Raw genomic sequence first — 12,220 nt, 5'->3', positions numbered from 1 at the left:
TTCTCTAAATGATTATTAATATATGTCTATGTCGGCCGGGCGCGGTGGCTCACGCCTGTAATCCCAGCACTTTGGGAGGCCGAGGCGGGCGGATCACGAGGTCAGGAGATCCAGACCATCCTGGCTAACACGGTGAAACCCCGTCTCTACTAAAAATACAAAAAATTAGCCGGGCGAGGTGGCGGGCGCCTGTAGTCCCCGCTACGCGGGAAGGCTGAGGCAGGAGAATGGTGTGAACCCCAGGGGGCAGAGCCTGCAGTGAGCCGAGATCACACCACTGCACTCTAGCCTGGGCGACAGCGAGACTCCGTCTGAAAAAAAAAAAAAAAATTTATATATATATATGTCTATATCAGAAAACCAGGACAGACACTCTGTTTTTCCAGGGAGCAGTGACATGAGCCCTTACTATCTTACACAACAGCCTGGGAGACCTTGAGGTTTTCCCAGGCTGGGAGGAGACTTGGGGCCCCAAAGAGGCAGGTGTGAAACCACCTACCCTCAGGGCCATGTCACTGACATGTCCTGGTAATGCAACGTGTGTGCATCTGAGATGTGGAACTCAGGGAGAAAAATAAGTCCATGGGGCACCTTCTGGGGCCAGAGGAACCAGAAGTTGTCCCAAGTGACAGCAGTGGGCTTGGTGATCAGGAACAGAGGGCAGTGGGTTCACTTTGCCCTGGTTCCCTGGGATTGGAAAGCAGCTCTAGCTCCTGACCCAGTCCAGCCTTCTTCGGTATGTGAACCAGCTCTGCCTGCCCTCCTATGATCCACACTGCCCCACAGCTGAGCCCATGACATCACATCTGCCTTGCCAATGTGACTTAAGGACTTGAGGAAGCTCAGATGTGGGCTGCAGGGAAGGGTGTCCAGTGGGGGCAGGCATCTCCTTCCTGGTTCTCAGCTCTGGGACCCTCAGACCAGGACACACTGTATCTCCATGGCCTCTTGACCCAGCTGGAGTGAAGCGGGAGCAGAAGAGTTCAGTGTTGTTTTGAATGCTTACTGGATGCGGGGCTTGTGCTAGGTCAGGGGATGGAGACTGAGGGGAGACGTGGCCCTGCCCTCAGAAAGTGTCTGTTGTGGTTTAATTGGTGAGTTAAGGAAGAGGGGAAAGAGAAAGAAGCCCAGGAGAACAGCACATTTAAAACCACAGCATTTTGGGAGGCCGAGGCAGGAGGATCGCCTGAGGCCAGGAGTTCAAGACCAGCCTGGGGAACATAGTGAGACGCCATCTGTAAAAAACCCAAAAATTAGCCAGGTGTGGTGGCACACATCTGTGGTCCTAGCCATTCAGGAGCCTGAGGTGGGAGGATCGCTGGAGCCCAGGAGTGTGAGCTCACAGTGAGCTCTGATAGCGCCATCCTGCCACTGTATTCCAGCCTGGACAACAGTGAGACTCTGTCTCCAAAAAAATAAATAAAACCACAGAAGATGACAGCATTGCCTTAAGAACTATGAAATGCTACAGGCAGGAAAAGTCTCTGCTCACTTGCTGTGTGTGGGGCACTGGGCCAGGCCCTTTCCCCTGTTTCCTGTGTCATTCTCATGCGTCCTGAGAGTGGAAATAAGTATTAGCAGTTGCCATTTACGTGCCAGCCACCTTTTAAAGTGCTTTAATCCTTAGAACTCACTAAGAGGTGAGTATCATATCTCTGTTTTATGTCAAAGACTGACACCTGGGAGTGTCTGCGGTGGTGGTGGGGAGGCTAGAACCCGGGTCTAGTCAAGGAGGGGCACTGGGAGAGAGTCCGGGAGGCTGATGGTGGGGAAGGAAAGGCATTCCAGGTAGTGGGAACTGCACGAGCATGGTTAGGACCCCAGGAAAGACCCCCGCTGTGTGAGAGCATAGCAGGTGGGTGGCACCATGGGGGAGGCCTTGAACCCCAGGATGACAGATACGGGGCAGGCGTGTTAGACAGTAAGAACATTTTGGAGGTTGTGAGCTAGAGATTCACAAGATGACGCCATGCTTAGGTGGGCTTCCCTTCAGCAAGGCTGTAGGGAAGTGGGAATGAGGGTCTTTCTCGAACTGGGGTGAGGCGGTGAGATTGGAAAAGAGAATGAGACCCATTCTGAAGTGAGGGAGGAGGCGGCCTCCAGCCTTTAGAGCTGAGAGGCTTAGACATCAATTAGCCCGACTGCTGTCCTACTTTGGCAAACAATAATAGACCCCAAGGCCCACAGAATAGGTTGCTCAACATCACTGAGGGAGATAATGTAACCGCCCATTGGGTTCACCTTACCCTCTGCCTAGACAGAGCCAATTTGTCAAGACGGGAATTGCAATAAGGAGAGTTTAATTCATGCAGAGCTGGCTGTACGAGAGACAGGAGTTTTTTTTTTTTGTTTTTTTTGTTTTTTTTGAGACGGAGTCTCGCTCTGTTGCCCAGGCTGGAGTATAGTGGCATGATCTTGGCTCGCTGCAACAGCTGCTTCTCGGGTTCAAGCGATTCTCCTGCCTCAGCATCCCAAGTAGCTGGGACTACAGGCGCCCGTCACCACACCCGGCTAATTTTTGTATTTTTGGTAGAGATGGGGTTTCACTATGTTGGTCAGGCTGGTCTCGAACTCCTGATCTCAGGTGGTCCTTCCGCCTCGGCCTCCCAAAGTGCTGGGATTACAGGCGTGAGCCACTGCGCCCGGCCTGTATCAGTTATAGTTTTTGCAAAGGCAGTTTCAGGAATAAGAAGCAGAACCAGGACTGCAGCCCAAGCCACCACGAGAGGCCAGTCTTTGGGGATGGTCTTTTAGGATGATCTTTGGGGGTGGCCCAAGGAGCCCCAGGCAGCTCCAGAGGCAGGAGGTAGGAGGTCCTGTTTCCCGAATCTGTCCACCCGGGAGAAAGCAGCAGGGGTGGCTGGGTTCTGCCTTGGCCACAGTGAGAGGAGAAGGGAGAGAAGGACTGGGCCTTGGGCGTCCCCCATGGGAGACTAGGAGCTGCGGGGAGATCTGGAGGGGAGGGTGCAGGTGTCACTGGGCCTTGATGTTCCCCAGGGCCATTTGGTGATGGGAAGAGGGAACTGGAGCCCCAGGCTGCCGCTGATGCTGCTGGCTGACATTTCCGTTCATTCAGTCACTCAGGATTTATTGAGAGCCCACCCCGTGCCACCCACTGTGCACAGAACACCCAGAGATCCCTGTCCAGACAGACAAGTTCTTCCCATCGTATGTTGGGGTGATAACTGTGATGGAGAAAGAGAGGAAGAGCCAGCAGTGCCTCCGGCTGGGGAGGCAGGGCAGACCTCACCGAGGTGGTGACATTTGAGCCCCAGCTGGAGGGGTGCCAGGGTAAGAGTGTCCAGGAAGAGGGAAGAGCCAGTCCACAGGCCTGGAGACAGAAGGCTGACTGAAGAAGAGTCTGGAGGCTCGGGTGGCTGCAGCAGAGAAAGCAAGGGGGTGGGTGGCAGGACGTGAGGTCAGAGGAGAATGGGCGGCACCCTGTGGCTCACAGATCCTTGAAAGGGTTTTGGTTTTGACTGAGCATAATGGTGCCATTGCAGATCAACACGCACTTTAAATAATCAAAACCCCTATCTTTCCCCTGGGAAGGAGGAGGCCGAGGAAGGCTGTGTTTCTGACTCACACGGGGGAGTCGGGGGAGTCGTAAACAACCCTGAAGAGAACAGCCAGGCCTGGTGAGTCACTCCTGGGAGTGGCTCCTCCCCACCCTGCCACGCAGCGGCAACTGCGGGCTGGGCCTACCCCCTGGTGGCCACGCTCCCTCCGCACCCGGCCTCTCTCTGTGGCATGGGGGCGGCCGTGCCCCTTGGTGGAGATGAATGGGAGTGGAGCTGGGCTGGCTGGGCAGGCAGGGGCTTGCCTCTTGCTGACTATGGCAGCCCTGGAGGGGCCCGACCATGGGGCAGGAACCCAGTTGCCATCCTCAGAGCGAGGATCATTGGCCGGGCTCGGGGATCAGGGCCTCTGTGGTCCCGGCACGCCTGGCCCGTGAGACTGTACTCTGCACGACTCCTCCAGGTGGCCAGGGTCACCGGAACTGGCTCGCTCTCCTCTGCCAGTTGCCGGAGGTCTGGGCACCAGGCCAATTCTCACCTTCCCGCCAGGGTTAAACATTAGTGGGAGGTTATCAGCGTGGGCCAGGGGAGGGAGAGGGGGGAATTCAACTCTGTCTCCTCTGCTGGAGCCGCCAGTTCCCGCAAGCCCAGACAATGCCGGTGGAGGAATTTGTGGCTGGCTGGATCTCTGGTGAGACATTTTTCTTCCTTCTGTCACATCACACCCAATGGTAGGTCACTTCCTGGGGAAGATGGGTGACATGGGAGGAGCAGAGACCAAAGTCTGAGTTCCGGCCTGGCGGGAGGATCACTTGAGCCCAGGAGTTTGAGACCAGTCTGGGCAACATAGGGAGGCCCCTGTCTCTACAAAAAAATCAAAATAATTAGCTGGGCATGGTGGCTCACACCTGTAGTCCCAGCTACTTAGGAGGATTGCTTGAGCTCAGGAGTTCAAGGCTGCAGTGAGCTATGACTGCACCACTGCACTCCAGCCTGGGTGACAGAATGAGACCCTGCCACAAAAAAAAAAAAAAAAAAAAGAATCAGGGCATGGTGACTCACACCTGTAATCCCAGCACTTTGGGAGGCTGAGGTAGGAGGATCACTTGGGGCCAGGAGTTTGAGACCAGCCTGGGCAACATAGGAAGACCCTGTCTCTATAAGAAATGAGAGGCTGGGCGCGGTGGCTCATGCCTGTAAGCCCAGCACTTTGGGAGGCTGAGGTAGGTGGATCATGAGGTCAAGATTTCGAGACCAGCCTGGCCAACATGGTGAAACCCCGTCTCTACTAAAAATACAAAAATTAGCCAGGCGCGGTGGCGCACGCCTGTGGTCCCAACTACTCCAGAGGCTGAGGTGGAAGGAGCCCTTAAGCTCAGGAGGTTGAAGCTGCAATGAGCCATGATCATGCCACTGCACTCCAGCCTGGACAACACCAGCAAGACCCTGTGTCAAAAAAAAAAAGTCTGGGTTCCGTGGAGCACCCCAGAGCCAGCTGTCCCCAGTCCTCCGGGGAGTGGCCGATGGGAAGAAGAGAGGAAGGCACAGGTGGGAGGGTGCTGCCTCTGCCTTCCAAGGCCACTCTGCCTGACACCTGCAGAGGGCGGGAGAGCCAGGTGAACACCCTATACCTTGAGCCCTGCTCTCCAGGCCCACCCTGTTGGGCTTACAAAGGAAGTTCACCTTTGACCTCACCTGCTGTCCTGAGTCCCCTCTGGGCCTCTGCCCCACCTGGCTGTGGGCCGCAGTCCCTGGCCCTGAGGCCTGTTGTGCTGTGGTCCCAGCCTAGCTTCTGGGTGGCATTCCTCTTAGGAGAAAGAGAGGGACGTTCTGAACCTGCCTCCTGGGGGTGCGACCTCCCCCAAACTCCAGAACCAGCCTCTGCTGTGGAGGGCAGGGCTAGGCAGTGGGCAGGTGGAGGGGAGGGGAGAAGCTCCTCTGCAGGTGCCCAGGCATGACCCCCATCAGGGCCCTGCAGTTCTGTGTGGCCAGCTGGCAGCAGGGCCTGCTCTGGATCCCGGCGACGACATTATGAGTTGAAGAAACAAGAGTAAAGCTCTCGGAGAGGTGGGAACCTGGGTGATTCTCCCAGAGTCCCGCGGCTCATAGGTGGTGGGATACCCGGGTATGGGCTCCAGCGAGGACACGTACGTCTTTGGCTGGCTCTTCCCTCCTGGGTGTGCATCCTCAGGTGGGGCCTGGGGTCTTACTCCCTTGTCCCAGTGCCTTCCTGGCCCAGTGCCTGTGTGGAGGGGGTGGCAGGGGCAGCTGGAGTCTCTAGAGCTTGGCAGGAAGGTGGCTGCATGTGTCTGAGATGGCCCTGCTCTCCTTCCTCCTGCCTGAACCCCTCTTTCCTCTTGGCACAGACTTGCTTCCTGGGCCTGGCACGAGGGCCCTCACTCATAGCACCCTCTTGTCACCACAGGCGCTCTGGGCTTGGTCCTGGGACACCCGTTTGACACTGTAAAGGTGAGTTTAGGAGAGCTGCCAGAGGAATGAAAGATCTCACCTGACCCAAATGTCAGGGTGCCCTGAGATCAGGCCTGGCTAATCTTGCCTTTCCTGCCTCTCCTGCTGGTTGGCATCCCGCTTGAGGGGGCAGAGGGAAAGGTTGGCCCACCTGCCCATCCCGCCACCCTACCTGCTCTGTCCTCCCACCCAGGTGAGGCTGCAGACCCAGACCACCTACCGGGGCATCGTTGATTGCATGGTCAAGATTTACCGCCATGAGTCCGTGAGTGGCCCACTCCTTTGGGGTCCTTCCCCTTTCGGGGAGGCATCTGGGGCTGTTGGTACCAGCTTCCCTCTCCAGCAGGGTTCTGCTCCTGGAGGAGAGAAGACCAAGTCTGGGATCCTTGGGGGGCCTGGGTGGTAGCTTAGCACCCCAGAGGCACAGCCTCAGCCCGTCCCTGCCTGTCCCCACTTCCCTGTGGCAGGACTTGGGAGCAGTTTCCAGCCAGAGGCTGCCTTGCCAGGGGTGGAGAGGACAAAGGGGAGGCCCCACGGTGCCTACTCCGCTGCCACTGTGTCTCTCTGCAGCTCCTGGGCTTCTTCAAGGGAATGAGCTTCCCCATTGCCAGCATAGCTGTGGTCAACTCTGTCCTGTTTGGGGTCTATAGCAACACCCTGCTGGTGCTCACGGCCACCTCCCACCAGGAGCGGCGGGCCCAGCCACCCAGCTACACGCACATCTTCCTAGCGGGCTGCACCGGGGGGTTCCTGCAGGTGAGGGGGCAGTGAGTGGGCACACACAGGTGTCATAGGGATGGTCAACTCGATCTGTCCTCTCCCACCCTGCCCTGGCGACCCACAGCTGTGGAGGCACAGGCCTCTTGGAGGGGAACAAGAGGCCTGTGCTATGGCCTTCCAGGCTGCAGGCCTTTGGGGGAGGGCTGTGGGGAACAGAGGGGGCAAAAGGCAGAGACAGCTGGTGGGCAGTGCCAAGAGGGTGCTGGGAGAAGCAGCCTGGGCCACTCGCTCCAGCTGATGGGGCTTGCCCCCCTCCAGAGGGGTCTGCCAGCCTCAGAGCTGTGGGGAGCCCACTCCCCAAGGAGACCTTTGACCCTGGAGAACCACCAGCACCCCGCAGAGCTGTGAGCCCAACCCCTCTGGCCGGGTCCTGATGAGGTCCTGACACTCCCCTGGCCCCGCCTGGCTCTACACTTTGCCTGCAGTGCTTGGGTGCCCATGACCTGGGAGCCTCACCTGAGGCCCAGCCCAGCAGGGCATTAACCATTCAGGCACTGCCGTCATCTGGGCTTTGGGCTTTAGAGGGGCGGATGGAGGGAAAAGGGACCAGCCGCTGCCAGTGGGAGCCGGTGCTGAATGGGTCCTGTGAGCATAAGCAGGGAGAGGGTGCGCCCGGCACCCACTGACACCCCAGCCGCAAGCCAGGGTCGCCCTCTCCTGGGCAGCTGCCCCCAGTTCCTTGTCACACTTCATGGGGCAGAGAGCAAGGACAAAGGACAAAGTCAGGCTGCTCCTTCAAATGAATTAATGATTAATGAGACCCCCGGAGGCCCCGGCTTTTCTTCTGCCCCTTCTTGTGCGAGGCGCTACCTATAGGTTTCCTGAGCCCCGCGAGCCACATCCCACAAACACAAGGAAGAGAACCGAAGCCCTAAGCTAAGTGGCCAGGCCCAGCTTCTAAGTCACCCTGCCCCCTCCAGCTCTTTGGAAAGCAGAAGTGGGGACTGTGAGGGCCGCTGATGGAGCCTGGGTTTACAGTCAAACCTGTGGCTTTAGTTTAACAGAGTCTTAAAGGAAAAATGTGTTTTAGTGTGGAGTGGGAAGAAGAGGCAGGGACTGACAGCCTCTGACGGGCACAGACGTTGCCCTGGTCTTCGCCGAAGCTGATCTTCTGAAATGGCATCTGACACTCCACCACCCCTGTGGGGGTGTCTGTCACCTGGTGTCAGCCTAGCCCTGTCCTCAGCCCCCAGGAGCTCAGGGCTCAGAACACCTCCTGAAGCCCTGAGCTCAGCCCTGCCAGCACGCTCTGGAGGGTGGCACAAGGCCCCATCTCCCAAGGGATGGTACCTAACCTACGACCCTTACTCCTGGGGCCAAAGTAAACAAGCGAAGACTTGGCCTGCCACACCCTAAGTACCACCACCCACCACCGGAGGCGACCGCCAGCCCCCGTTGCCATCAGCCATCTCCAGGGCTGAGGAACTGAGCCCATGTACCTGTCACAAAACAAACAAGCAAAAAACAGATAAATCCCTCAGAGACAGGCTAGCCTTGACATGGACCCCGATTCTCACCTGGACTCCAAAAGCTATCTTGACCTAGTGGCATCTCTGACCCAAACCTTAATTGCCCCCATCGCCCTCTACATCCCCCCAGCACTGACCCTCACCAGGACTCCAGCCCCAATTCCATCCCAAATCTGTGTAGCATCTGCTTCTGCCGATTCTAAGAGCCCTAGCACCTGCCAAGTCCCCCCATTACCCACCTTCCCACACTCAGAAGCCTCTTTGGTGGGATGCTAATGGGAAGGAGTCTTGCCTCTCTGGAGGCAGGAGGGGCTGGCCTTGTGCCCCTCCGGGCCTCTGAGAGGTGGGCGCAGGAGAACAGCACTCACGAGGGGACCTCCTTCACCCTGGGAAAGGGTGGTTTCTTTGCTATTTCACAGTCACAGGCTGAATCCTTCACTTGGCCCTGCCCACCGTACAGGTATGCTCACTGCCGGCTTTAGGGAGGCCAGAAACCAACCTGCTCCTGCAAAAAGAATCCAGGCTTGTTCTGAGTGCCTGCTGCAGGCCAGGCAAGTTGGTCACTGTTGCATGAGGGGGCAGTGCCTCTCACTCTTGGGCCTGATGCCAAGGGAGGTAGCCTGTCCCGGTCGCATGCAGACATCCTGGCCATCCCAGCCACACATGCACGTGAGAGGCTGGGTGCTGGCAGGGTTCCTGAGGGACTGGAAGATGTGGCCCCCTGCCTGCCTCCTTCCTCTTGTGAATATAAGGGGCCAGTTCCCAGCCCAAAGCCCCACCCGGGGCCCTCATGTTTCATTACCAACAGGCCTACTGTCTGGCTCCTTTTGACCTCATCAAAGTCCGGCTACAAAACCAGACAGAGCCAAGGGCCCAGCCAGGGAGCCCCCCACCCCGGTACCAGGGGCCCGTGCACTGTGCAGCCTCCATCTTCCGGGAGGAGGGGCCCCGGGGGCTGTTCCGAGGAGCCTGGGCCCTGACGCTGAGGGACACCCCCACGGTGGGGATCTACTTCATCACCTATGAAGGGCTCTGTCGCCAGTACACACCAGAAGGCCAGAATCCCAGTAAGTAAAGTGGCGTGAGAGGATGGGGGACAGAGGTGTGGGTAGCAGGCAGGGTCCAGCGGGGACTGGGGAAGGAAACTAGGGTCTGGGGAGGATGCTCTGTTCTGGGTCTGACCCCTGCTCTGGGCTCTCTCTGCCCCAGGCTCAGCCACGGTGCTGGTGGCAGGAGGCTTTGCAGGCATTGCTTCCTGGGTGGCAGCCACGCCCTTAGACGTGATCAAGTCCCGGATGCAGATGGATGGACTGAGACGCAGAGTGTACCAGGGGATGCTGGACTGCATGGTGAGCAGCGTCCGGCAGGAAGGACTGGGGGTCTTCTTCCGGGGGGTCACCATCAACAGTGCCCGCGCCTTTCCCGTCAATGCTGTCACCTTCCTCAGCTACGAATATCTCCTCCGCTGGTGGGGATGAGCCCTGCGGCAATGCCAGCAGCTCCCCATCAGGCCCACGGCCCGGAGGCCAGTTTGAGATTGGAGGCCAGGTTGAAAGCTTGCAAATCAGTGCAAGAGGCTCAGCCCTTCCTAACCAAGGTGCCTCCCACCCGCGCAGATCTGGGCTGGGCAGACACCTGTGGGAGCCGGAAGCCAGGGGGCCTGTGCAGCCTCCCTGTGTAGCTGGCCTTGACTCCTTTGCCTCCCACATCTGTGAAACAGGGAGCATGAGGCACAAGTGAGCTGGCAAGTGGTGCTGGTGACATCCCAGCTCCTGTCCTGTGCCTTCACCTCTTTTTTTTTTTTTTTTTTTGAGATGGAGTCTTTCTCTGTCACCCAGGCTGGAATGCAGTGGCGTGATCTCGGCTCACTGCAACCTCCGCCTTTCCACCTTCCGGGTTCAAGCAACTCTCCTGCCTCAGCCTCCCAAGTAGCTGGGACTATAGGCGCCCGCCACCACACCCAGCTAATTTTTTGTATTTTTAGTAGAGACAGGGTTTCACCATGTCAGCCAGGATGGTCTTGATCTCCTGACTTTGTGATCCGCCCGCGTCGGCCTCTCAAAGTGCTGGGATTACAGGCGTGAGCCACCGCGCCCGGCCGCCTTCACCTCTTAAGGAGCTCTGAGACTCCGCTTCTGAGAGTCCCTGCGGCCTCCCACCTCCCTGCCTTTCAAAGCTCTCTCCCCCATGACCCAGGATAACCCTATGTCTCCTCCCCCAGAATCCTTCAGTGGCTCTCATCACCTTCAGGAAAAGCCCAAACTCCTTCCACCCTCCAGGTTCCTCCCTCCCCACGAGGCTTTGTTCTCCTGGGGTTGCTTCCTGGACCCTGAACAAGTTGTGCTCTCATTGGCCGGGCCTGGCCAGCAGTGCACAGTGCCTGGCAGGTTGACTCTACCATCCCCGGGGCTGGCCCCGCTCTCCTCCGAGACCCAGGCTGAGCCCAGTCTCCTCACCCTTCCTTGACTTACCTCCCTACCTGAGGCTGACTTTGGGGTTCCCAGACACCCTACCCACACACATGCCTTGATCATAGCACTTGCCTGCGCTTCTTCAGAGTCATTAATTTGCTTCTCGGCTTCCCCACTGGACTGTGAGCTGCCTGAGGTCAGGGATTGCGCTTTGGATGGTTTCCAGCCTGAGCCTGGTGCTTGAACAGACGTGTGCAATAAATGCTCGTTAAATGATGCCGCTGCACTCCTGACCTGTCTCTTCACGCCAGCTGCCACACCTGCTTCCCTGGTCTTGCCACACAGCTTTCTGTTGAACCTCCCAGCCCCCATTTTCCTGCTCTGACCCTTCTCGAGGTCACCTGCAGTGGAGGATGCTGGGAGCTGGGGGTCTGTCTGCTTTGCCCACTCCCAGCCAATGGTGCTTGTTTTCTTTTTCTTTTTCTTTTTCTCTATTTTTTCTTTTATTAGATACAGAGTCTCACTCTGTTGCCCAGGCTGGAGTGCAGTGGTGCCATTATAGCCCACTGTGGCCTTGAACTCCTGGACTCAAGCGATCTTCCCACCCTAGTCTTCTGAGTAGCTGGGACTACAGGTGTGTGCCACCGCACCTGGCTAATTTTTAATTGTTTTGTAGAGAGGAGGTCTCACTATGTTGCCCAGGCCGTCTTGAACTCCTGAGCACAGATAGCCCTCCCACCTTGGTCTCCCAAAGAGCTGGAGTTACAGGTGTGAGCCACTGTTGTTTTCTTTACCCATCTCACTTGCTCAGTGGGAATTAAAAACTGGCTGAGAGGGTTCTTTTAACTGACAACAAAATTGAGCATCAAGGGCCATTTGTACCCACTAATGTCCCTATCTGGTCTGAGATCAACGTGAGTCCACCTCATGGTGACCTGAATTCCTGCCATTTACTGGGGGCTCCCTGTAGAAACAATCACAGTGTTATGATCACAGTTGATAGAGAGGCAGCCTCGGCTCAGAGACATTATGTAACTTGTCCTAGGTCACACCGCGGGTAAGTCATACAATTTGCTTAGATGCCTCTGAGCTTCCAGCCACAGTGTCCAGTTACTTAGCTACCCTGCTCCACCTGGGCACATGGGGGTCTTCTGCGAGTCACCTAAGTTCAACTCCCCCCACACCACCCTGGGCTAGACCTGCCGGGACCATACTCCGTCACGTGCTCATCAGAGCTCTCCTTCACCAGATCATGTGCTGCAGATGGCTGGAGGCCATCTGCAACTACTTTTTGTATTTTTAGTAGAGATAGGGTTTCACCATGTTGGCCAGGCTGGCCTCGAACTCCTGGTCTTATGTGATCCACCCGCCTTGGCCTCCCAAAGCGTTGGGATTACAGGCGTGAGGCACCTGGCTCTGCCCTTGTTGCAACAGTTTAGGCCCTTGTTGCAACAGTTTAGCAAGCTTCACCCTGACTCAGTGGGTAAGGTACTGTGAGTTTCTAAGTCAGTGGTAATCCAAGTGTGGTCCATGGAGCAAAGCTTATTAGAAATGCAGCATCTGGCCAGACACA

At 57.1% G+C, this 12,220-nt stretch overlaps 1 protein-coding gene across 10 annotated transcripts; it reads left to right on the top strand.

Annotated features, from left to right (window-relative positions):
- Positions 1-1,609: 1,609 nt before the first annotated feature.
- Positions 1,610-10,921, top strand: SLC25A45 (solute carrier family 25 member 45). Of its 10 annotated transcripts, none has more exons than XM_055094511.2 (7): positions 1,610-3,638; positions 4,155-4,209; positions 5,944-5,987; positions 6,558-6,743; positions 9,045-9,303; positions 9,446-9,585; positions 10,051-10,921. In XM_055094511.2, the coding sequence occupies exons 2-7, from the start codon at positions 4,173-4,175 to the stop codon at positions 10,258-10,260; spliced, it is 876 nt and encodes a 291-aa protein (XP_054950486.1). In that variant the 5' UTR covers positions 1,610-3,638; positions 4,155-4,172; the 3' UTR covers positions 10,261-10,921. The 10 variants fall into 10 exon arrangements, with proteins under 10 accessions (XP_054950486.1, XP_057155159.1, XP_054950488.1 ...); XM_057299176.2 differs by adding an exon at positions 6,181-6,252 and having other exon boundaries at positions 1,616-3,638; positions 9,446-10,921; XM_063608201.1 differs by lacking the exon at positions 1,610-3,638 and adding an exon at positions 6,181-6,252 and having other exon boundaries at positions 3,664-4,209; positions 10,075-10,921.
- The last annotated feature ends 1,299 nt before the right edge of the window (positions 10,922-12,220 follow it).

The sequence above is a fragment of the Pan paniscus genome, chromosome 9, assembly GCF_029289425.2.
Source record: "Pan paniscus chromosome 9, NHGRI_mPanPan1-v2.0_pri, whole genome shotgun sequence".
Classification (NCBI taxonomy): domain Eukaryota; kingdom Metazoa; phylum Chordata; class Mammalia; order Primates; family Hominidae; genus Pan; species Pan paniscus.
Note: the sequence above shows the minus strand (reverse complement) of the source record. Positions and strands in the feature narration are given on the sequence as shown.